The following is a 25,460-nucleotide window of genomic DNA, read 5'->3' as shown; positions in this document are numbered from 1 at the left end:
CCACAACCCATTTTCAATGCCCTGGCTGAGGGAAGGAGGTTCTCACCGAAGATTTGACGGTACATGGCCCCGTCCATCGTCCCTTTGATGCGGTGAAGATGTCCTGTCCCCTTAGCAGAAAAATACCCCCAAAGCATAATGTTTCCACCTCCATGTTTGTCGGTGGGGATGGTGTTCTTGGGGTCATAGGCAGCATTCCTCCTCCTCCAAACACGGCGAGTTGAGTTGATGCCAAACAGCTCCATTTTCCATCTCATCTGACCACAACACTTTCACCCAGTTCTCCTCTGAATCATTCAGATGTTCATTGGCAAATTTCAGACGGGCCTGTATATGTGCTTTCTTGAGCAGGGGGACCTTGCGGGCGCTGCAGGATTTCAGTCCTTCACGGCGTAGAGTGTTACCTCCCGTGTAGTTCTGGGCTGATTCCTCACCGTTCTCATGATCATTGCAACTCCACGAGGTGAGATCTTGCATGGAGCCACAGGCTGAGGGAGATTGACAGTTATTTTGTGTTTCTTCCATTTCCGAATAATCACACCTACTGTTGTCACCTTCTCACCAAGCTGCTTGGCGATGGTCTTGTAGCCCATTCCAGCCTTGTGTGGGTCTACAATCTTGTCCCTGACATCCTTGGAGAGCTCTTTGGTCTTGGCCATGGTGGAGAGTTTGGAATCTGATTGATTGATTGCTTCTGTGGACAGGTGTCTTTTATACAGGTAACAAGCTGAGATTAGAAGCACTCCCTTTAAGAGTGTGCTCCTAATCTCAGCTCGTTACCTGTATAATATATATTACCTATATATATATATATATATATATATATATATGTGTGTGTGTATCATGAATTATAGTAATTCTGTCACAATAGAGAAATTCCACTCAATGCAGATCATATGGCAATGCCAGTGTAGTGAGATAGCATTACTATCACTGTATATGGTGTATAATGTTATATAACTGCTGAAGTTATGATGATGAGTAGGAATGCTGTGTGGAAGCAATGTTATGGGGAAAATAAATCATTTCAAACCTGTCTTTGTGATTTAGTCACTCACAAGAAAAGTTTTAGTGGAAGTCGGGTATCCTGTTGGAGGGTTAGGGTTAGACACACACACACCACACGTGTGTGCACGCACACTCACGCGCGCACACACACACACACACACACACACACACACACACACACACACACACACACACACACACACACTGTACAAATAGATAGATTCCTCCCATTTCTCAGGAGAGCACTTAAGCCAACAGCGTTTTCTCATGTTAAAGGTCATAAGTGGAAAAATGGCAGCTAAAAGCCCTCTAGCTGTAAGTTAGCTGGGGTTATAGTAGACAGGGAGCCATCAATATGAAATGCTACACCCCAGGTACCACTGAGTGAGAAGATGGAGGATGTAATTCACACAGAGATCCTATAATTCATGTTCTATATGTAATTCTATGGTAGTTCATGTCTGGGGATTCATGGCCTATATCAAATGTGCCATATCACATAATGAAGTATTTACACTGAGTATACAAAACATTAGGAACAGGTGAAATCAATAAGGGATCATAGCTTTCACCTGGATTCACCTGGTCAGTCTTTGTCATGGAAAGAGCAATGTTTTGTACACTTAGTGTATGGTGGTATTAACCTCCATGCCATTCAGGAAATGTAATGTCTATGTGTGTGTCCCAAATGGTATGCTATTCCTATATAGTACAGTACTTTTGACCAGGTCCCATAGGGCTTTGGTCAAAAGTAGTGTACTATGTACAGGAAAAGACTGCCATTTGGGATGGAACCAAAGTCTACACTTTTAGAAAAAAGGGTTCCAAAAGGGTTCTTTGCGGAGGGATAGGGTTCTACCAAGAACAGTTTTGATCTGTGGATCCCTTTATGGAAGACAAGGGTTCTTTGTAAGGCAAAGGGTTCTAACTAGGACCTTTAATATCCTAAGAACCGTTTTTGGAGGAATGGTTCTTTGATAATTATTTGGAAGGCAAGAAGGATTCTACATAGAACCATGTATCGTATTTCCCAGCATGCTCTATTGCAGGGGGATTTTTGTTTGTTTTAATATCTGTGTTTTTGCATGCACATTGATTGGTTGATTAATTTTATGCTACACAATCTGTTAGTAGTTTGACTTATTGCACCTGTTACTGAGTTGTTCGTTCCACTTTAGATGATTGAGGTAGTCTCATCATTCATTCTTCCATACCCTGGCAGTCATTCTGAATGCAGGTTACGGGTGATTAAAATGTCCACTTATTGGAGACCCTAACTCTGGCTGGATTACAATAGGAATTACACATCACTTTGCAAGCCAGCATAATATGACGTGCAGGCCTGTTGTGGCCTGTAAACCAGGATTTTTATTTATTTATTTTACCTTTATTTAACTAGGCAAGTCGGTTAAGAACAAATTCTTATTTACAATGACGGCCTACACCGGCCAAACCCGGACGACGCTGGGCCAATTGTGCGCCGCCCTATGGGACTCCCAATCACGGTCGGTTGTGATACAGCCTGGAATCTAACCAGGTGGTCTGTAGTGATGCCTCAAGCACTGAGATGCAGTGCCTTAGACCGCTGCGCCACTTGGGAGCACCACTGTGTTAGGGTATACCTAGGCCCTCAAAGAAAGACCTTAATATATATATATAATGTATTGTCATAAATAATAACATTTTAAAGGCTAATAAGGCTGGTAGAACCCTTCATAGAGGGTTCTAGGTAGACACATATACAGGGGGTTCTAGGCAGAACCTTAGCACCTTTTTTTCTACGAGTGTATAGGATGGCCGTTCAGGCTCTTGTAGTAACCTCTTAAGGATCGGACCCTTTTTTTCAATTTTTGCCTAAAATGACATACCCAAATCTAACTGCCTGTAGCTCAGGACCTGAAGCAAGGATATGCATATTCTTGATACCATTTGAAAGGAAACACTTTGAAGTTTGTGAAAATGTGAAATTAATGTAGGAGAATATAACACATTAGATCTGGTAAAAGATAATACAAACAAAAAAACATGCATTTACTTTTTTTTTTTTTCATCTCTCAAATGCAAGAGAAAGGCCACAATATAATATTGCAGTTTAGGCGCAATGTAGATGTTGGCCACTAGATGGCAGCAGTGTGTATGCAAAGTTTCAGATTGATCCAGTGAAGCATTGCAATATTGGACTATTTTGTATCAAGTCTGCCCAAATGTGCTGAATTGGTCAATTGATACATTTTCAAGTACATAACTATAGAGAACATACAAAAATGATATGGTAATACAAAATGTAAGTTTACACACTCCCAGGAATGTCATACATGATGAATCAGTATCTTATACACTAACTTTCACACATCTAGATGGCCTGGCAGGGTGGGTGTGGAGCCAGAGACAGCAGGGGTTCAAACTGTAGATCCCAGTTCCTACATTTGAATATAAAAATTGATTTTATCAAACAAAACTATGCTACATTTTATCTCTGGGACCCTTAGGATGACAAATCAGAGCAAGATTACTGAATGTAAGTACATTATTTACCTTTAGAGGTGAACGTATCAAACCAGTTGCGTGATACGTTTTTTGTTGTTGTGCACTCTCCTCAAACAATAGCATGGTACTTTTTCACTGTAATAGCTACTGTAAATTGGACAGTGCAGTTAGATTAACAAGAATTTAAGCGTTCTGCCCATATAAGACATGTCTATGTCCTGGAAGGTTTGCTGTTACTTACAACAGTCATGCTAATCACATTAGTGCACGTTAGCTCGACCGTCCCGTATACGGGACACCAATCCCATAGAGGTTAAAGACATCCACCTTGGCAGCTGCTACTTTTGCTGAGTCTCAGTGGAAATGGTTTTACTTTATGGGGAAAGAGCTGTGTCAAGTTGTCCATTTAAATGGAGAAGACATTCTCATAATTGCCATGGATGGATTGTCCACTTTGAGTCAAGATGTGGCAGATTCAATCAGATACCTTTGGTTGTAGTTTGATTAGTTGGGTTAGGTAGTTTATTAGTTAGGAATACAACAGCAAAGACATTTTATAGACGTTTTATTTGTACAACTAGTATTTTAGGACAAATAAAATAGGAAATATATGATGATACTGTATGTTTCTGGTGTTAATCTGTATGCGTGCTGCCTCCTGGTGGCTTAAAATACATTTTGTAGGTTTTTTATTGATAGATACAGCAAAGAAGTGGTTGGAGTGGGGCGATAAAGGAGAGTGACATACAACAGAAAGTGGTGCAGTCGGGGTTTGAACCCATGCCTCCAGGGGCAATATGTGGTCTGAGGGCGGCAGTACTCCCACCATGCCAGCCCCTGGCACCCTTAAACTGTAATGGCCACGGCATGTTGACTAAGGATCTATTTTGTATTGGAGGGCTGCGGGACAATTAAGTACCGTCGCTTATATGGGAATTAATTCAGAGCAAACTGACCCGGAAGCAGGGAGGGAATCCTCCAACTCGTAACTCGGAAAACATAGGAAAGTTACCAGATTTCTGCAACCCTAGTATTGACAGACTCTTCGAGACACAACACTGCAGCTGTCTCTGTGTAAAAGGAGCATTTCCTCTCCATAATGTATGAGTGTGGAATAAAAATACTGTGTTTCAGCTCCTCAAGCTGTTTACATGATTCTCCCAGCATGGAGCCAACAGGCCCCGCAGGGAATGTTGGGGCAGGAGTGACTAGCTCCAATGAAACAATGCCACCCAGCACCCTCTAGATATGAGTGTTCATTTTGTTTGGGTTCCCTTTTTGTGTGGGTTCCCTCTACCTTTTATCAGATGAGCCAAGTGTTTGTCCTAAATGGCTTGGACCTGCAGTTTCCCCCTGCTTAGGTCATGTGATCAGGAAGAACTCTAGATCTACATGGCCCAATCCAGTCACTGCCTTGTCTCCCAATTACATCATCACCATATCTGGTGGGCTAATACTGTCCCCTTACCCCAGGGTGAGGCTTACGCAAATAGCCTAACTCAGGAGGTGGGTGGGAGTCCACTGTCAGAATGACTTTACATTTTAGTCATTTAGCAGACGCTCTTATCCAGAGCGACTTACAGTTAGTGAGTGCATACATTTTTTTCATACTGGCCCCCTGTGGGAAACGAACCCACAACCCTGGCGTTGCAAGCGCCATGCTCTACCAACTGAGCTACATGGGGCTCTTCATGTCTTATCCAGTCATATTTCCATTATGATGCTGTTTTTGGTCCTTTTCTACATCTGCTATTGAGGACCGTAAGTAAAAAAACGAATAATTATTTCACTTCTTGCCAAGTTTGTATCCACTTGATATGTAGCTTTGATGAACATTTGGAATGCATGCTGGCTATTACGTTTCTTTCTGCTGACTTGAACTTTATAAGTATTTAAATATATTCATATTTTTGGTCTACCCTCAAGCTGGCATGAGAAAAAAGCATGTGTCAACAGAGCTTGTGCCAACAGAGCAGAACCAGTGACAAATCCACAGTGGGACACACACACACACACATACAAACACACACTTAGACAACTGCTCCCTGGGTGCCGATGACGTGGACGTCGATTAAGGCAGCCCTCAGCACCTCTCTGATTCAGACACATTTCAGTTGAATGCATTCAGTTGTGCAACTGACTAGACACAAAACACACACACACACACACACACACACACACACACACACACACTTAGACAACTGCTCCCTGGGTGCCGATGACGTGGACGTCGATTAAGGCAGCCCTCAGCACCTCTCTGATTCAGACACATTTCAGTTGAATGCATTCAGTTGTGCAACTGACTAGACACAAACACACACACACACACACACACACACACACACACACACACACACACACACACTTAGACAACTGCTCCCTGGGTGCCGATGACGTGGACGTCGATTAAGGCAGCCCTCAGCACCACTCTGATTCAGACACATTTCAGTTGAATGCATTCAGTTGTGCAACTGACTAGGTATCCCCTTTTCCCTTCCAACCAGAGCTGATTCTACAACCTCATCCCCTTGATGTGGCAGAGTAATAGAATATTGTTTACTGAGCAGCTGAATCCATTTGTGTCTATTGGGTTTAGTAAATCCAGTCTAAATCCTGGTTTGTGTCCTAAATGGCACCCTAGTCCCTACATAGTGCACTACTATTTTCCAAAGCCCTATTGGCCTTGGTCAAAAGTAGTGAGTAAAGTGCCATCCGGGATGCACACCAGGTCCTGATAGGCTGATTCGTCTTCAGACATTCACTCCATTCACTCCTTTCACATGACTGGGCATACAGATATGCATCTGTTGGTCACAGATACCTTAAAAAAAAGGTCGTGCTGTGGACCAGAAAACCAGTCAGTATCAGGTGTGACCACCATTTGCGTCATGCAGCGTAACATATCTCCTTTGCATAGAGTTGATTAGGCTGTTGATTGTGGCCTGTGGAATTACATTTTACATTTTCGTCATTTAGCAGACGCTCTTATCCAGAGTGACTTACAAATTGGTGCATTCACCTTATGATAGCCAGTGGGACAACCACTTCACAATATTTTATTTTATTTTATTTTTTTAGGGGTGGGGTAAGGGGGGGTAGAAGGATTACTTTATCCTATCCCAGGTATTCCTTAAATATGTGGGGTTTCAAGTGTCTCCGGAAGGTGGTGAGTGACTCCGCTGTCCTGGCGTCGTGAGGGAGCTTGTTCCACCATTGGGGTGCCAGAGCAGTGAACAGTTTTGACTGGGCTGAGCGGGAACTGTGCTTCCGCAGAGGTAGGGGGGCCAGCAGGCCAGAGGTGGATGAACGCAATGCCCTCGTTTGTGTGTAGGAACTGATCAGAGCCTGAAGGTACGGAGGTGCCGTTCCCCTCACAGCTCCGTAGGCAAGCACCATGGTCTTGTAGCAGATGCGAGCTTCAACTGGAAGCCAGTGGAGTGTGCGGAGGAGCGGGGTGACGTGAGAGAACTTGGGAAGGTTGAACACCAGACGGGCTGCGGCGTTCTGGATGAGTTGTAGGGGTTTAATGGCACAGGCAGGGAGCCCAGCCAACAGCGAATGTTGTCCCACTCCTCTTCAATGGCTGTGCGAAGTTCCTGGATATTGTCAGGAACTCGCTGTCGTACACGTCGATCCAGAGCATACCAAACATGCTCAATGGGTGACATGTCTGGTGAGTATGCAGGCCATGGAAGAACTGGGACATTTTCAGCTTCCAGGAATGATGTACAGATCCTTGCGACATGGGGCCGTGCATTATCATGCTGAATCATGAGGTGATGGCGGCGGATGAATAGCACGACAATGGGCCTCAGGATCTCGTCACGGTATCTCATTAAAATTGCCATTGATAAAATTATATTGTATTCGTTGTCCGTAGCTTATGCCTGCCCATACCATAACTCCACCGCCACCATGGGGCACTCTGTTTACAACATTGACATCAGCTAACCACTCGCCAACACACACGTCTGCCATCTGCCCGGTACAGTTGAAACCGGGATTCATCTGTGAAGAGTACACTTCTCCAGCGTGCCAGTGGCCATTGAAGCTGAGCATTTGCCCACTGAAGTCGGTTACGTCACCGAACTGCAGTTAGGTCAAGACCCTGGTGAGGACGACGAGCACGCAGATGAGCTTCCCTGAGACGCTTTCTGACAGATTGTGCAGAAATTCTTCGGTTGTGCAAACCCACAGTTTCATCAGCTGTCCGGGTGGCTGGTCTCAGACGATCCCGCAGGTGAAGAAGAAGGATGTGAAGGTCCTGGGCTGGCATTGTTACACGTGGTCTGCGGTTGTGAGGCCGGTTGGACGTACTGTCAAATTCTCCAAAACGATGTTGGAGGCGGCTTTTGGTAGAGAAATAAATATTACATTATCTGGCAACAGCTCTGATGGACATTCCTGCAGTTAGCATGCCAATTTCACGCTCCCTCAAAACCTGAGACATCTGTGGCATTGTGTTGTGTGACAAAACTGCACATTAGGGAGTGGCTTTTTATTGTCCCCAGCTCAAGGTGCACCTGTGTAATGATCATGCTTTTTAATCAGCTTCATGATATGCCACACATCAGGTGGATGGATTATCTTGGCAAAGGAGAAATGCTCTCGCTCTCTCTCTCTCTCTCTCTCTCTCTCTCTCTCTCTCTCTCACTCTGCCCTCTCCCCATATATCTCTCTCCGCCTCTCTGTCTTCTCTCCCTCTCTCTCTCTGGGCAGCCAGTCAGGTATCTTAAAATCAATAAGCCATGAAGATACTGACGGAGGCTCTTATTTACATCATCTGTGAACGTGCTGCGGTTTCTCTCTTTCTCTTTCTCGCTCCCTTTTTCTCTTTCTCTCTCTTAAATGCCTCACAGTTTACAGGACCTCGGGCTATGTTCATCTGTCTGATACACAGTTTGCCTAATAATGACGAACACCACAAACACCCAGTGATAAAACATGCAGACAATCTGTTCCACTAGCAGACAAAACAGTCGACAAGACTCTCTTTTACAGCCCCTGAAGAAAATCAATACTTTAGTACCCCATTGAATTTAAGGGACTGAATCTTTCTGAAACATAGATTCACTATGTATGTCTTCACTCCTTTTGTACTAAACGTCAGCCCAATTACGGCCAAAATAAAGTCAAATACCTGTACTGTAGAACATTGTCTACACTTTTATTTAACTAGGCAAGTCAGTTCAGAACAAATTCTTATTTACAATGACGGCCTACACCGGCCAAACCCGGACGCCGCTGGGCCAATTGTGCACCGCCCTATTGGACTCCCAATCACGGCCGGTTGTGATACAGTCTGGAATTGAACCAGGAGATCTGTAGTGACGTCTCAAGCACTGAGATGCAGTGCCTTAGACCGCTGCGCCACGCAGGAGCCCACAATCCTGTTTGTGGTTCATGTCCATAAATGTGTGTCTAGGCCTGTTGTATCACAGGAGGAATAAGCCATAAGGCCACATGGGGGCCTCAGAGACAGGCCATGGGAAGAGGCTGCTGGACTGCGTATGTTTTATCCAGAGTGTTATACGGAGCCTGTAGCCTTGTATAGTTCAGAAGATGGCTTTGTGAAACAGAAAACATGGGTTCAAATACTAGTTGAAATCTTCCAAATACTTAGTTTTTATTAACATTAAGATCACGTATTGGTCAATTACACACAAGGTCCAACCGAAATTTGACTTTCGCTTTTAACCCAACCTATCAAAAAGACACACATACATACTCATACAACTCAGTGGCCAGTTTATTAGGTACACCACCCCTTTCATGAAAATGGTTCGCTCCTACAGACAGGGAGTCATGTGGCCGTGGCTTGCTATATAAAGCAGGCAGACAGGCATCGACGCATTCAGTTACTGTTCGATTGAACGTTAGAATGGGCAAAACAAGTGACCTAAACGACATTGAGCGTGGTATGATCATCGTTGCCAGGTGCGCCAGGTCCAGTATCTCAGAAACGGCTGGCCTCCTGGGCTTTTCACGCACGACAGTGTCTAGGGGTTTACTGAGAATGGTGCGACAAACAAAAAACATCCAGTCAGCGGCAGTCCTGTGGGCGAAAACAGCTCGTTGATGAAAGGCCGAAGGAGAATGGCAATAATCATGCAAGCTAACAGGTGGCCACAAACAGGCAAATAACTGCACAGTACAACAGTGGTGTGCAGAACGGCATCTCAGAATGCACAACTCATCGGATGGGCTATTGCAGCAGACGACCACACCGGGTTCCACTTCTATCAGCTAAAAGCGGCTCCAGTTTGCACGCAATCACCAACAATGGACAATTGAGGAGTGGAAAAACATCACCTGGTCCGACGAATCCCGGTTCCTGTTGCGACATGTTGATGGCAGAGTCAGGATTTGGCGTAAGAGTCCGTTGCCCCATTCTGCCTGGTGTCAACGGTACAAGCTGGTGGTGGTGGTGTAATGGTGTGGGGAATGTTTTCCTGGCACACATTGATACCAATTGAGCAACGTTGCATGCCTGAAGAATTCAGGCTGTTTTGGAGGCAAAGAGGACGCCGACCCGGTACTAGATGGGTGTACCTAATAACATGTTTTTGGAGAGGTGCGGGGGGCTGCCACACTGGGCGACCGGGGAGCTGTTGTTGTGGGGGGTTAAGTGCCGTGCTCAAGGGCATGGCAGGCAATGGCATCTAGGATTTGATACCATCAACCCTCTGCATGCCCGGTTGTTTGCGGGTTTTGCAGGCTTGGGAATATTATTTTGGTCAATATTAAGCCAGGAAAGCGCAATCAAGCATAGATCGAGTATTTCAAATGACTTAAAATTGAATGGAATCCAGATCTGGAAAAGAGAGCCATACAAAACCACACGTATCCCCCTGCCTCTGTCAAGGCTCCCTTACTGCACAATATCTTGATGCATTTGGACTGTTTTGTGGCATTGATTGTGAATGAACTTTCTCAATTTGGGTTATGTTGTGAATGATTCGTTCGTTGGTATTTTGAAGAGATACATTCTGTTATTATTAATTTCCCTTTTCCAAATTGTATGGGAATCTTCTTGACATAAGCAACATCTTGAACTCATAATTGGGGATGGGATCTCATCAAATCAAGACAATGCTTGCGTCCCAATTTCCAAATGGCACCCTATTTCCTACATAGTGCAGTAGGCTCCGTGCAGGGCTCTGGTTAAAAGTAGTGCACTATTTAGAGAATAGGGTGCCATTTGGGACGCAGCCTATGACTTAATTCATGGAGGGCTGTGGTATTTTACTGTCCTCTGAATGAACCTGATTATTCACTACAACTAGCAACAACAACATCTAGTGTCGGCATCCTCCAGTTTAGATTTAGGAGGCTTATTACAGTACAGCAATAATAATTAAAGCATAATTCACAACAATGCTTTTTTTAAAACTTTAAGTGTAAACCTTGTTTTAAGAGTAAACCTTGTGTGTAAGAGTGATTTTAAGTGTATACCTTGTTTTAGACTTAGACTATTGACATGCTTTTAATCTTACCCATTATCTACATAGTCCAGTGACTTGTCTGAGTTGTGAAGGCTGCCGGTCAGTGCCATCCCTGTCATGAGCTAACTCCGAATGAGGTCAGGTGATAATTTGTGACGCTTGGCAATTATAAATGAAATCACACAAGGGGTCCCTCATGGCTCTATCTGGGGCCACTCCTGTTCTCTATATACGTTCTGCCACCTGAGGCTGTCTTCAGCGACTCGTTGTTGCACCGTGTTGAGTTGAGGAGGAGCGAGGTGTGACTGTGTTAAGATTAATAGTCTCTGACGGTCTTAGGGGTCGTCTGGAGGCTCCATTCATCCTCTAGTTTACATCTCAAATGACACCCTATTCCCTATATAGTGCACTACTTTTGACCAGAGCCCCATAGGGTGCCATTTGGGATGCAGTCCTAGTGTCTGCCATCTCGTTCAGCGACAGACAATATGCCTATATGTCTGGAGCATAATAATAATAATAACCATAATAATAATAATAACCATAATAATAATAATAACCATAATAATAATAATAATAACCATAATAATAATAATAACCATAATAATAATAATAACCATAATAATAGCCGAATGGCTTAACATTGTTCTCTGTTTATGTACAATACCCAGAAAGTCTGTCATGAAATTATTTTCTGGGTATTATGATTGTTGCGATGAAGATTACACTTTTACTGTATCCCCCGGGTAAGCAGGAGCCATACAGAAAGCTCAGTAGCTGAAAAAACAATATATTCTATATGACAGAAATCGTAACAATACAGTCAAAATCCAGAAAACATATTTGTGTGTGCGTGCGTGTGTGCGTGCATGCATGTGCATGTTATGTTTGCTTTGTGCCGGACTCAGAAACAGGAAGCAGTGAAGGGGGAAGTGTATTGTAATCCATCATGACTCATGGTTTTGTTTGGGCTGGGGTAACTGGGCTGGAATGTGAGAGAAACTACCCCCTAGGGCTGCGAAAACACACAACCAACACACAACCTCCATCAGCCCCACTGGAGAGGAACAGCACCCTGCCCCCGACACACATACATATGCATGCACACACGCACACACACACACACACACACACACACACACACACACACACACGCACGCACGCACACACACACACACACACACAAACCCCCTGTCTGCCCACCTGCACCTCAAACCAGGCTTTAGCTCAGATCGCTTGGAAGGTCAATGTCCTTCAGTGCTCTATCATTCTCTGGTTCATCATGTTATGACTCTCTTGGGAAATGGTCAGGAATTATAATTTAAAGGTGCAATGTAAAGGTTTAAGTACACCTTTGTGTGTTTTGGAAATCCCCCATTAAAATTTCCTGATGGATCTGACTAGAAATGCCTCATAAAGTAACGATAATCTTCACTGTCCACTTAGACCAAGTTAATAGATAACTTGCTTGATGAGTTCATTTCACCTGGCTTAAAGCCAACTTCAAGATTTGTGTGATGGGAGCCGGGTTGTGTAGCCTTTTTTTCTTGTGGTATGCCCAATAACACAAATCTTTTATAATAATATAAATCCTTTGTATTAAAACTCCCTCAAATAAATGCATTCCACTTAGAATTGATGAAATGTTCGTGCCCATCTCTGTATAACAGTAAAAGAGTCCAGTCTGGCATTGAGCCCAGCGCCTATAGAGCCAGTTATTATTCAGGTGCCCCTATCCTGCTCCTAATAACAGTCTAGAGACGGAACGACCGCTTAATTACACAAATACCACAGAGGCACTCAGACCCTCCTTAACAACCCCCCTCCCTCCCCCTCCTCCTCCCCTACTAAAACCTCTAACTCCATATCTCCAGAACCGAGCCCCAACAAGTCAATGAGTAACCCCCCTCCCCCCAACTCTGCCTCCCTTCCCTGTTGTAGCATACTACTGCACACATGAGTGATTTTGACCTTTACGTACCAATAACCCCCTTTACCTCTTCAGTGTTTCCCCTATATTAATTTAGCTAATTCGTTGCTGCCACTCCCAAAAATATGATTTTTTAACATTATGTTTTCAGTGTAAACTTAGATGACTAAAACCAGATATAAAGTATGTAGAAAAGATAATGGAGCTATATATTTTTTTAATAAGATCATCTTTGAGAACTAACAATCAACAAAATAAAAACTATACAGAAACTGTAAAAATCCTAGGGAAACACTTCTCTTTTCTTTACCTGTTATCCCCTATAGCCCTAACCCTGTAGGACTTACTTCCTGCCCCCTGCCTATTCTGTATCCAAGTCTGTGTCCCAAATGGCACCTTAAATCCTATGGGCCCTCAAAAGTAGTACACTATATAGGGAATAGGGTGCCATTTGTGACATATTTGAAATCTGTTATGTGACCACACCCCACCCCAAATATAATGACACAATCTTAAAATCGGTACATTTCGATTTATACATCAACAAATAACATTCAATTCATTACATTTTCATCTCTTATCAAAATGAAAAGAAACCAATAAATATATTTACTCAATTAAATTATTTTTCTAAAAAATGTTTGAATATTGGCCCATTCAATAATCATTCCAACCCCCCTCCCTGCTTGAGAGGTACATTATGTGTTATGACATACTTTCACTCACTTTTTAATCTTTCCAACGAGTTGATTGAGAAAGGCTTTCAAATTATGTCTGTCCATAAATTATATGTTATTTAAGGGCTTTGAACATTTTCAAAGAGTACTGCAGCGTACTGTACAATCAGGATTGGGTTAAATTCAGGATGCCTCTGGGAGCTATCCAATTCACATCGTATTATTAGAGGGTTTTCATTTAGTCTGAGTGAAGTAGTGCGCATACACACACACACACACACACACACACACACACACACACACACACACACACACACACGGAACAAAATCATTGCTTATTTTTAGGAAGTAATTGCTGGTGGCATTGGTTCACTGTAGCGGATATAAGTGAGTCTGTGTTTATATTTGTTTCTATATTTAGGTATGTATCAGAGTTTGGGTACTACAGTGAGGGAAAAAAGTATTTGATCCCCTGCTGATTTTGTACATTTGCCCACTGACAAAGAAATTATCAGTCTATAATTTTAATGGTAGGTTTATTTGAACAGTGAGTGACAGAATAACAACAACAAAATCCAGAAAAACGCATGTCAGAAATGTTATAAATTGATTTGCATTTTAATGAGGGAAATAAGTATTTGACCCCCTCACAATCAGAAAGATTTCTGGCTCCCAGGTGTCTTTTATACAGGTAACGAGCTGAGATTAGGAGCACACTCTTAAAGGTAGTGCTCCTAATCTCAGTTTGTTACCTGTATAAAAGACACCTGTCCACAGAAGCAATCAATCAATCAGATTCCAAACTCTCCACCATGGCCAAGACCAAAGAGCTCTCCAAGGATGTCAGGGACAAGATTGTAGACCTACACAAGGCTAGAATGGGCTACAAGACCATCGCCAAGCAGCATGGTGAGAAGGTGACAGCAGTTGGTGCGATTAATCGCAAATGGAAGAAACACAAAATAACTGTCAATCTCCCTCGGCCTGGGGCTCCATGCAAGATCTCACCTCGTGGAGTTGCAATGATCATGAGAACTGTGAGGAATCAGCCCAGAACTACACGGGAGGATCTTGTCAATGATTTCAAGGCAGCTGGGACCATAGTCACCAAGAAACCAATTGGTAACACACTACGCCGTGAAGGACTGCAATCCTGCAGCGCCCGCAAGGTCCCCCTGCTCAAGAAAGCACATATACAGGCCCATCTGAAGTTTGCCAATGAACATCTGAATGATTCAGAGGAGAACTGGGTGAAAGTGTTGTGGTCAGATGAGACCAAAATCGAGCTCTTTGGCATCAACTCAACTCGCCGTGTTTGAAGGAGGAGGAATGCTGCCTATGACCCCAAGAACACCATCCCCACCGTCAAACATGGAGGTGGAAACATTATGCTTTGGGGGTGTTTTTCTGCTAAGGGGACAGGACAACTTCACCGCATCAAAGGGACGATGGACGGGGCCATGTACCGTCAAATCTTGGGTGAGAACCTCCGTCCCTCAGCCAGGGCATTGAAAATGGGTCGTGGATGGGTATTCCAGCATGACAATGACCCAAAACACACGGCCAATGCAACAAAGGAGTGGCTCAAGAAGAAGCACATTAAGGTCCTGGAGTGGCCTAGCCAGTCTCCAGACCTTAATCCCATAGAAAATCTGTGGAGGGAGCTGAAGGTTCGAGTTGCCAAACGTCAGCCTCGAAACCTTAATGACTTGGAGAAGATCTGCAAAGAGGAGTGGGACAAAATCCCTCCTGAGATGTGTGCAAACCTGGTGGCCAACTACAAGAAACGTCTGACCTCTGTGATTGCCAACAAGGGTTTTGCCACCAAGTACTAAGTCATGTTTTGCAGAGGGGTCAAATACTTATTTCCCTCATTCAAAAGCAAATCAATTTATAACAATTTTAACATGCGTTTATCTGGATTTTTTTGTTGTTATTCTGTCTCTCACTGTTCAAATAAACCTACCATTAAAATTATAGACTGATAATGTCTTTGTCAGTGGGCAAGCGTACAAAATCAGCAGGGGATCAAATACTTTTTTCCCTCACTGTACGTGTCACAATAACATTTACGTCATTTAGCAGACGCTCTTATCCAGAGCGACTTACAAATAGGTGCATTCACCTTATAGCCAGTGGGATAACCACTTAACAATGTATTCTATTTTTGTGTATAATAATTTTTATTTATTTCGTTTTTTTTATTTTATTTATATTTTTAATTTTTTAATTTTTTATTATTTTTCTCTTTTTTGGGGGGGGGGGTTGGAGTAAGGGGGGGGTAGAAGGATTACTTTATCCTATCCCAGGTATTCCTTAAAGAGGTGGGGTTTCAAATGTCTCCGGAAGGTGGTGAGTGACTCCGCTGTCCTGGTGTCGTGAGGGAGCTTGTTCCACCATTGGGGTGCCAGGGCAGCGAACAGTTTTGACTGGGCTGAGCGGGAACTATGCTTCCGCAGAGGTAGGGGAGCCAGCAGGCCAGAGGTGGATGAACGCAGTGCCCTTGTTTGGGTGTAGGGACTGATCAGAGCCTGAAGGTACGATGGTGCGGTTCCCCTCACAGCTCCGTAGGCAAGCACCATGGTCTTGTAGCAGATGCGAGCTTCAACTGGAAGCCAGTGGAGTGTGCGGAGGAGCGGGGTGACGTGAGAGAACTTGGGAAGGTTGAACACCAGACGGGCTGCGGCATTCTGGATGAGTTGTAGGGGTTTAATGGCACAGGCAGGGAGCCCAGCCAACAGCGAGTTGCAGTAATCCAGACGGGAGATGACAAGTGCCTGGATTAGGACCTGTGCCGCTTCCTGTGTAAGGCAGGGTCGTACTCTCCGAATGTTGTAGAGCATGAACCTACAGGATCGGGTCACCGCCTTGATGTTAGCGGAGAACGACAGGGTGTTGTCCAGGGTCACGCCAAGGCTCTTCGCACTCTGGGAGGAGGACACAACGGAGTTGTCAACCGTGATGGCGAGATCATGGAACAGGCAGTCCTTTCCCGGGAGGAAGAGCAGCTCCGTCTTGCCAAGGTTCAGCTTGAGGTGGTGATCCGTCATGCATACTGATATGTCTGCCAGACATGCAGAGATGCGATTCGCCACCTGGTTATCAGAAGGGGGGAAAGGAGAAGATTAGTTGTGTGTCGTCAGCGTAGCAATGATAGGAGAGGCCATGTGAGGATATGACAGAGCCAAGTGACTTGGTGTATAGCGAGAATAGGAGAGGGCCTAGAACTGAGCCCTGGGGGACACCAGTGGTGAGAGCACGTGGTGCGGAGACAGCTTCTCGCCACGCCACTTGGTAGGAGCGACCGGTCAGGTAGGACGCAATCCAAGAGTGAGCCGCGCCGGAGATGCCCAGCTCGGAGAGGGTGGAGAGGAGGATCTGATGGTTCACAGTATCAAAGGCAGCAGACAGGTCTAGAAGGACAAGAGCAGAGGAGAGAGAGAGTTAGCTCTTGGTTTGGATCAAGAAGGTCATTCTGAGAGAGATAGCAAGAGAGTTGGCAAAAGACGGCACGCTCAATAGTTTTGGAGAGAAAAGAAAGAAGGGATACTGGTCTGTAGTTGTTGACATCAGAGGGATCGAGTGTTGGTTTTTTGAGAAGGGGTGCAACTCTCGCTCTCTTGAAGACGGAAGGGACATAGCCAGCGGTCAAGGATGAGTTGATCAGCGAGGTGAGGTAAGGGAGAAGGTCACCGGAGATGGTCTGGAGAAGAGAGGAGGGGATAGGGTCAAGCGGGCAGGTTGTTGGGCGGCCTGCCGTCACAAGTCACAAGATTTTATCTGGAGAGAGAGGGGAGAAAGAAGTCAAAGCATAGGGTAGGGCAGTGTGAGCAGGACCAGCAGTGTCATTTGACTTAACAAACGAGGATCGGATGTCGTCAACCTTCTTTAAATAAAAATGAAGTTTAGCCAAACACTGCTTTTGTTTACATCATTTCCTTCATAAGATGGGAGTTCGACAGTATAGTCTGACGTGTATTCACAGTGAAACATCCATTTTTCTCTTCCTCACATACTCATAATAAGGAGGCTTAGGATGCATCCCAAATGACACCCTATTCCCTATATATTGCACTACTTTGAAACAAGAGCCCTATGGGCCCATATCAAAAGTAGTGAACTAGGGATATAGGGTGCCATTTGGGACACAACCCAAGACACAAAGAGAAGCCCAGGGGTTCTTAGGAGTGAGCTTTAGGTACTAGGGACCTGACCAATATATAGGTCAATCTGCTTTCCTCCCACCCTAAAGCCATTCCACTGATATGTGTTGATATGATTATTTCATATCTATAAGTTGATTGGTCTGTCAGATCCAGATGGCCTAATACTCTATGATCGGGGGCTGAGGTGACGATGGGGATAGGGGAGTTATTCCAAATCACATGGCGACTGCATCGGTGTGTGTGTGTGTGTCTCTCTGTCTGTTTCTGTGTCCATAGTGCACTATTTTTTAACAGAGCCCTATGTAGGGACTAGGGTACCATTTAGGACGCAAACTAGGATTTAGACTGGATTTACTAAACCCAATAGACACAAATGGATTCAGCTGCTCAGTAAACAATATTCTATTACTCTGCCACATCAAGGGGATGAGGTTGTAGAATCAGCTCTGGTTGGTCTGAATGTTTGTGTGTGTGTGTGTGTCTGTTTCTGTGTCTATCACTGTGTGTGTGCACGCTCACATACATACATTTCTTCAGCATCTCTTCAACTGTTTAAAGAGTAATGTCTGTTACAGTATCGCATTATACAAGCATATCATTGTTCGGTTTCCATTATGATCCACACAGTCTTCATCTTTACCAGTGAACCACCCGATGGAAATAGATCATTGGTACGGTCCAAGCAGAGGGGGAACTGGTGGTCCCCTCTCTACTGTGGAAACAGACCTGGTGGTACAGCCTGTTGGCTATGACTGGCTACTCTTTCCTCCTTTCATAGTTTGTTGTCTACCTCTTTTGATCCTGTGCTCACTATAATCCTCTCCACGGTGTTAAGTCTCTCAGCTAACACACTTCTGCTTCACATGCCAGCCACACGCTACATACTGAAACTGAGCACATGTACCATAATATGTGTATGGTGGGTAGCCTCTGTAGCCTGTCAGCAATGTTGTCAGTGATGTCACCGGCTGTTACACGTGTTGTGGCATGACCTTGGTTCGTAGTCATATGTGTGTGTGTGTGTGTGTGTGCGTGTGTGGGTCTAAATGTGTTGTAATCTGCCTGTAAATGATCAGCCTCACTGTTGACCCTTTAAAAAAAACGGAACCTCCCTCAGGGATTCTGTCACTCTGTCGTCTCTGTAGTTAACTTAGTCTTTGTTTTACCACCGTCTCCAGATCAGTTATTTTGTTCTTCCTGTTGGAGATAAAGGCATTGAAATGAGGACAACCTGACCATGGGACTGTCAGCATCTTGTTTCATACCCATACTGAAGTCCGAGATGATGTTTATGGTTCCGTCCCAAATGGCACGCTATTTCCTATATACTGTAGTGCATGACCAGTTACCAGAGCCTTATGGACCCTGGTCAAAAGTAGTACACTATATAGGGAATAGGGTGCCAATTGGGATATCCTATATCTTACCTCAGGAGAGGAGTTAGTGCTGAGTGTCTGAGGATGAGCAGTGTGTACAGATGTAAAGAACATTCTGTTTAGGCTCAGATGAGAGGGAGGAGAGGAGAGAGGGAGGAGAGGAGAGAGGGAGGAGAATGCCCCTCTGAAGCTCTCCGATCCCCAAATGAACTTGTTTTGTCTTTTTCAAATTTCCTCTCACCTTCACTGTTCTCTCTCTCTCTCTCTCTCTCTCTCTCTCTCTCTCTCTCTCTCTCTCTCTCTCTCTCTCTCTCTCTCTCTCTCTCTCTCTCTCTCTCTCTCTCTCTCTCTCTCTCTCTCTCTCTCTCTCTCTCTCTCTCTCTCTCTCTCTCTCTCTCTCTCTCTCTCTCTCTCTCTCTCTCTCTCTCTCTCTCTCTCTCTCTCTCTCTCTCTCTCTCTCTCTCCTCTCACTTTTGCCTCTCACTGGTCTTACTATCTCTCTCCTTCCCCCCTCCCTCTCTCTTTCTTTCATCTGAAGCTCTGTGTGGCAGCCTATCAGGGCCACACACACACACACACACACCGTTCAGCGAAGCTTCTGCGTTCTACAGTAATCCACCTTTCCTCTGCTCTTTAATTCTCTGTAAATTCCTCCAGTGAAGGGGACGTGTTTGTGTGTGAATGTGTTAGAGTGTGTGTGAGAATGTGTGTGTATTCTGACTGCTTCCATTGTCAGGACATCGTCTTTTCAAACGCATGAGGAGGAGTGAAACTGAGCTGGAGGGACAGTGTGAACGAGGGAAGGAGAGAGAGAAAGGAGAGGGAAAGTAGGAGAGAGAGGGATGGGAGTTTGAGGTGAATCCGTCGATGGAGCGGTGAGCAGGAATGCGTGCAGCTGTGTGTGTGTGTGCTGAGTGGCTGAGCGGTGACGTGAAGCGACTGACACGCATCTGGAACGGCTTCAGCAGCTGCACCTGAAGAGGAGGGATCACAAATCCTCCGCTCGCTTTCTCTCTCCTGCTCTCTCCCTTGTGCTCTTTTTCTCTCTCTTCCTCTCTCTCTCTATACCTCTCTCTCTCTCCGTGTGTTTCGCCTGTGCTCACCAGAGCACTGGAACAGTTACATACTGAGCATCAGCAAAGCAGGGGAAGAGCAAAGAAGAGGAAACCGAAAAGAAAGAGAAGAGGAAAGAAAACGTGAGGACAGGAAGAAAAAAGAGAGAGAACTACTGCGGAGCAGTGGAGAGAAGGAAAAGAGGGGACGGAAAAAAAAACTGCCTTGAACTAAGAACTGTCTGTGTATGACAGAGAGTCAATGAGAGAGGGTGTATGGAAGATTCAAGAAAAGGAGATGAGAGGGTGTGACAGATCGGGCGATAGAGAGGAAAACTGTGGGTTATAGAGCTGGAATGTGCTGACACTAAGGACCTGGCTTCTTCTCCGCATTTGGCCCACCACCTCCTGCTGATCCACAGGTTTGAGCACACACGCACGCACGCACGCACAAACACACACACACACATACAAACACACACAGCTCTGTTTGCTTTGGAGGATGAGCCCAGGAGGCCCTGCCAGGAGAAGAGTACACCTTCCTGGGACCTGTTGACTCTTCCCGCCCACCTCTCTCTCTCTCCTCCTCCTCCTCCTCCTCCTCCTCTCGTACCTTCCCAAAAGTGCCCTCTTCCCTCTGGCTGCTCAGCCCAGCATACCTGCTCCAGTCAGGACTCGCAGAGCTGAGTGGGAGACACACTAAGGAGCCCTGAGACCTGGAATACCCTTTTACCTACCCCGGACCTGGCATTGACAGAGACTGAGAGAGACAGATAGACTGAGAGTTCCAGAGACCTAGCCTTCCACTGACTTCCACCAGGATGTCTAAAGCTTCGCGGCTGGCTCGGCCCTCCTCGGTCGGGGCAGGATCCAAGCTGCCGTTCTCTCGTAAGGAGGCTCCTGGAGGGTCCCGAGCCAGGGTGGTGAGTGTGGGGGAGAAGCTGATGAGGGCTGGCAGCGACGGGACCCTGACCAAGCAGAGGGCCCTGTCTGGAGCTGCAGCCGCCCCACCTGCACAGCAACAGACAGACAAACAGCAGAGCCAGATGCAATCTCAGACCCAGTCCCAAAGCCACCTAAGCCAGGCACAGACTGGGAACATGGTGACCCAACCCAAGAGCAGAATCAGCCCGCCTAAAGCCTCAGCACTCCCACAGGGCTCTATGCACAGTAAGTACTGGACTACACTCATGTTGCTTTACCACTGTTAGACCGGTGTATACTCCCTAGTGTCAAACTAGGGACATTGTTGTGTTTTCATAGCCAGGGCTGACACCAAGGACTTGTGATGAGCGGAATCAACATCCTCTGAATACTCAGTCTCACACACAGAGACATTCATGTGGACACGTGCTTATGAGTATCTCTTCTATTCTGTGTTGTTTTTTTGGTAGTAACTCTTGTACTGTAGTGTCATTAGATACAATGTGGTTTGTGTAATAGCAGGATAGTAATTATAGTAGTTTCAGTAGACTAGCGTTTCCCATACCCGATCCACGGGACCCCAAGGGGTGCACATTTTGGTTTTTGTCCTAACACTACACAGCTAATTCAAATTATCAAAGCTTGATGATTAGTTGATTATTTGAATCAGCTGTGTAGTGCTAGGGCAACAAACAAAACGTGCACCCCTTGGGGTCCGCAGGACCGAGTTTGGGAAACACTGCACTAGACATTGGCCGCCAGGGCAGTTTCCTTACTCCGTTGCTACTCAGTTTATGAGTTTGTTTTGCCCTGTGTATTTATCAGTGTGGTCGGCTACATTTAGTTAACAGAGGGGGTTATCTGTTTAACATTAGTGGGTTATCTGTTTGTTGTGTGTGTATCGGTCAGACTGGGATGTTGTGTTGTGTATGGTCCAGAATTAGCTCTACCTATCAGTGCTCCGCTTCCTGTCCTGTTCATCAGTCAGACTAGTGTGTTGTGTTATGTTGTGTATAGTCCATGATTAGATCTACCTATCAGTGCTCCGCTTCCTGTCCTGTTCATCAGTCAGACTAGTGTGTTGTGTTATGTTGTGTATAGTCCATGATTAGATCTACCTATCAGTGCTCCGCTTCCTGTCCTGTTCATCAGTCAGATTAGTATGTTGTGTTGTTTTTGGTCCATGGATCAGATTGTCCGATCAGCCCTCTGCATCCTATCCTGGGGGATGCCTGGGTGTCGAACACATTCCTCACCTGATCACATGACTGGAGCCCCGTCACATTGTTGTTATCTCTGTGGGGTGCGGATTAGGGAAGGGTGCAGGGGGTCTGATCACTCACTTTTGGCCCCATCGTCACATTCCCACAACCCAATGAGCTTAGATTCAGCACAATAGGAGAGTTGAAGGCTGCGTCCCAAAAGGCAGCCTATTCCCTTTATAGTGCACTAGTATTGCCTGGCCCTCATCAAAAGTAGTGCACTATATAGGGAATAGGGATCATTTGGGATGCATGATAAACCTGCCCATGGTTTTACCATGCAATTGTCATGAAGTCTTGAAGGTTAAGTCTAAACCATAGGCAGGTAGTGTAGGAGGGACTTTTTAGGAATAAGTTATTCCCTCTGTTAGGTTTGGTGAGTAGCTGGTATTCAGGTACAGGCATATTGTGTAAACCCTCATGTTTATTTGAATGACAGACTGGCAGTGTTTTTGTTACGCTACCTACGCCCTCCGTCAATCAAGATGTTTACTTGCAATTACACACACACACACACACACACACACACACACACACACACACACACACACACACACACACACACACACACAGAGTGTGTATCCCATTCATTTGGGTGTGAGGTCTGAGTTGTGTGTTTCTGGTCTAACTCAGAGACAGTCAGTTGGGGGAGGGGAGACGGGGGAGAGACAGGGGAGACAGATAGGGTTTTGGCAGGGGGAGGGTGGTGGTAGGAGAGAGGGGAGGTGTGGGTGTGAGTCAAACTTTCGGGTGACAGAAGGAGGTCAGGAATTTGAGCAGGGCATGCTGGGAAGTCTGCAGATCTGTAACACTGTGTTGTGTGTTTGTGTGTGTGTGTGTGTCTGCGTGCATGTGTGTGTGTGTGACCCCCCCCCCCCCACACATACACACACTCACACACACACCTCCTTCCTCCCTCCTTTTCCCAGTTGTTCCTCCCTGCAGTATAAAGTCGTTTTGGGTTATGAGGGGCAGGTCTGTACTGGAAACCAGATGTCTCCCAGTCTGTGGCTCTGTGTGCTTCCTCCAACCTCTTTACACAAACAGACCACTGGCCAGGAGGACTCCTGCCCCTCCTACACACACACACACACACACACACACACACAGACACACACACAGACACACGCCTTCCTCTATCTCTGTATCTGTCTCTCTGTGTCTCTTTCCCTCTCTCTCTTTATTTCTATATTTATCTGCCTCTCTCTGTCTCTCCATCTCTTCCTCTGTCTCTGTCTATCTCCGTCTCTGTCTCTCTCTTTCTCCCCCCTCTTTCTACTGAAGCGTTCACGTTTTTACTCATCGCTCTTCTTAACTGAGGAATGACTTTAATCCATGCCACCGCACCACACACTCTAAAAAGACTTTCAAACAGAATACATGATCTGTGTATTGTTGCAGATGGAGGCTTGGAGGAGTCAGCTCAGTGTTTCTCTATGTGAGTCGGAGTGATGAAGAAGACAAAGACAGATCTCTCTTTACATTTCCTGCTGAGGCCTGCATACAAACGCTGCAGACGCTGTAAATATTCCATAAGTAGAGCTATTTTGGGTGCTTTTGTTGTTTGTTGAGAGCCCTCATTCACTGTCTGTCTGTCTTTCTTTGGAAAGTGCTTCAATGATTTAGCAATTTCTCTAAACAAATACATAGTGGCACTGGGATCATCTTAACCGCATGTTTTTCATCTCATTTAGGCGGCAGGTAGCCTAGCGGTTAGAAAGGTGAGCCAGCAGCCGTTATCATTATAACCTCATACGTTTTACCTCTTGTAAACCGTAATAGACAGAGATCCCCCATACAGGTTCCTAGGTCAAGCCCAGGTCCCATGTTGTCCTGGTTTTAGTCAAGACATCTAAGGCCAGGCATTGGGCATGAACACATCTGGTCCCAAAATGGCACCCTATTCCCTATATAGTGCATAATGGCCGGAACGGAGCAAATGGAATGGAACACCTGGAAACCATGTGTTTAATGTATTTGATACCATTCCACTAATTCCGCTCCAGTTAATACCACAAGCCCATTCTCCCCAATTAAGGTGGCACCAACCTCCTGTGCATGACATAGATTGGCCAGGTGAATCCAGGTGATTCACTTGTTAAATCCACTTCAATCAGTGTAGATGAAGGGGAGGAGACAGGTTAAAGAAGGATTTTTAAGCATTGAGAAAATTGAGACATGGATTGTGTTCCATTCAGAGGGTGAATGGGCAAGACAAAATATTTAAGTGCCTTTGAACGGGGTATGGTAGTAGGTGCCAGGCACACCGGTTTGTGTCAAGAGCTGGTGGGTTTTTCACACTCAACAGTTTTCTGTGTGTATCAAGAATGGTCCACCACGCAAAGAACATCCTGCGGAACGCTTTTGTCACCTTGTTGAGACCATGCCCCAACAAATTACATTTACATTTTAGTAATTTAGCAGACACTCTTATCCAGAGCGACTTACAGTTAGTGAGTGCATACATTTTTTCATACTGGTCCCATGTGGGAATCGAACCCACAACCCTGGCGTTGCAAGCGCCATGCTCTACCAACTGAGCTACACAGGACTATACCAATTAAAATCAAATACCTGAATTGAGGCTGTTCTGAGGGCAAAAGGGGGTGCAACTCAAAATTAGGAAGGTGTTCCTAATGTTTGGTATACTCAGTGTATAATTAATAGGGTGCCATTTGGGACGCCGCCAATGGTTACAGCAGAGGTACGGAGGTGGGTCTAGCGCTGATGTTGCATGGCTGGGGCCGGACGATAAGCGTGTGTGACAGGTGACATTTCGGGTGTGTGTTAAGTCTTTAGAATTGACGTAGGCCACAGGACCAGGACTTTAACTGAAGCTGAAAGCCTCAGATTTTCCCTTGAAGACCTCTGCTGTGTTGTGGTCTAGTGGTAACGCACCTGGCCAATCACATTCATACTGTGCCCCATTGGAGACTGGGGTTCAATCCCAGTGTCATGTTGGCTGCTGTAGAAATCTCTCTGCTCCATCAGAGAAGGCCATGGAGTATACCAGAACCCAGTGGGCTAAGCTGGCATTTGTAATGACACATCTGGCAGTGTTAAGGCTTTTGTGCATCTGAGACATGCACTGATAACGAGAGAGAGAGAGAGATTGAGATTATCAACTATCAGC

General features: G+C 45.3%; 1 protein-coding gene across 7 annotated transcripts in view; it reads left to right on the top strand.

Moving 5' to 3' along the window:
* Positions 1 to 25,460, top strand: part of si:ch211-285f17.1 (sickle tail protein) — a 232,698-nt gene that overhangs the window by 31,618 nt on the left and 175,620 nt on the right. For 3 of the 7 annotated variants that reach the window (XM_045221196.1, XM_041881109.2, XM_041881106.2), the window contains exon 1: positions 19,757 to 21,311. The exons of 1 other annotated variant lie outside the window; for it this stretch is intronic. In XM_045221196.1, coding sequence (XP_045077131.1) covers positions 20,963 to 21,311 — 349 coding nt within the window. In that variant the 5' untranslated portion in view covers positions 19,757 to 20,962. Of the gene's footprint in view, positions 1 to 19,753; positions 21,312 to 25,460 lie in introns of those variants that run through there. 3 more of the 7 variants (XM_041881108.2, XM_041881107.2, XM_041881112.2) reach the window with 2 other exon arrangements.

Source organism: Coregonus clupeaformis, chromosome 7, assembly GCF_020615455.1.
Source record: "Coregonus clupeaformis isolate EN_2021a chromosome 7, ASM2061545v1, whole genome shotgun sequence".
Lineage (NCBI taxonomy): Eukaryota > Metazoa > Chordata > Actinopteri > Salmoniformes > Salmonidae > Coregonus > Coregonus clupeaformis.
The sequence above is the reverse complement of the archived record's forward strand: the minus strand, read 5'-3'. Positions and strand labels throughout refer to the sequence as shown.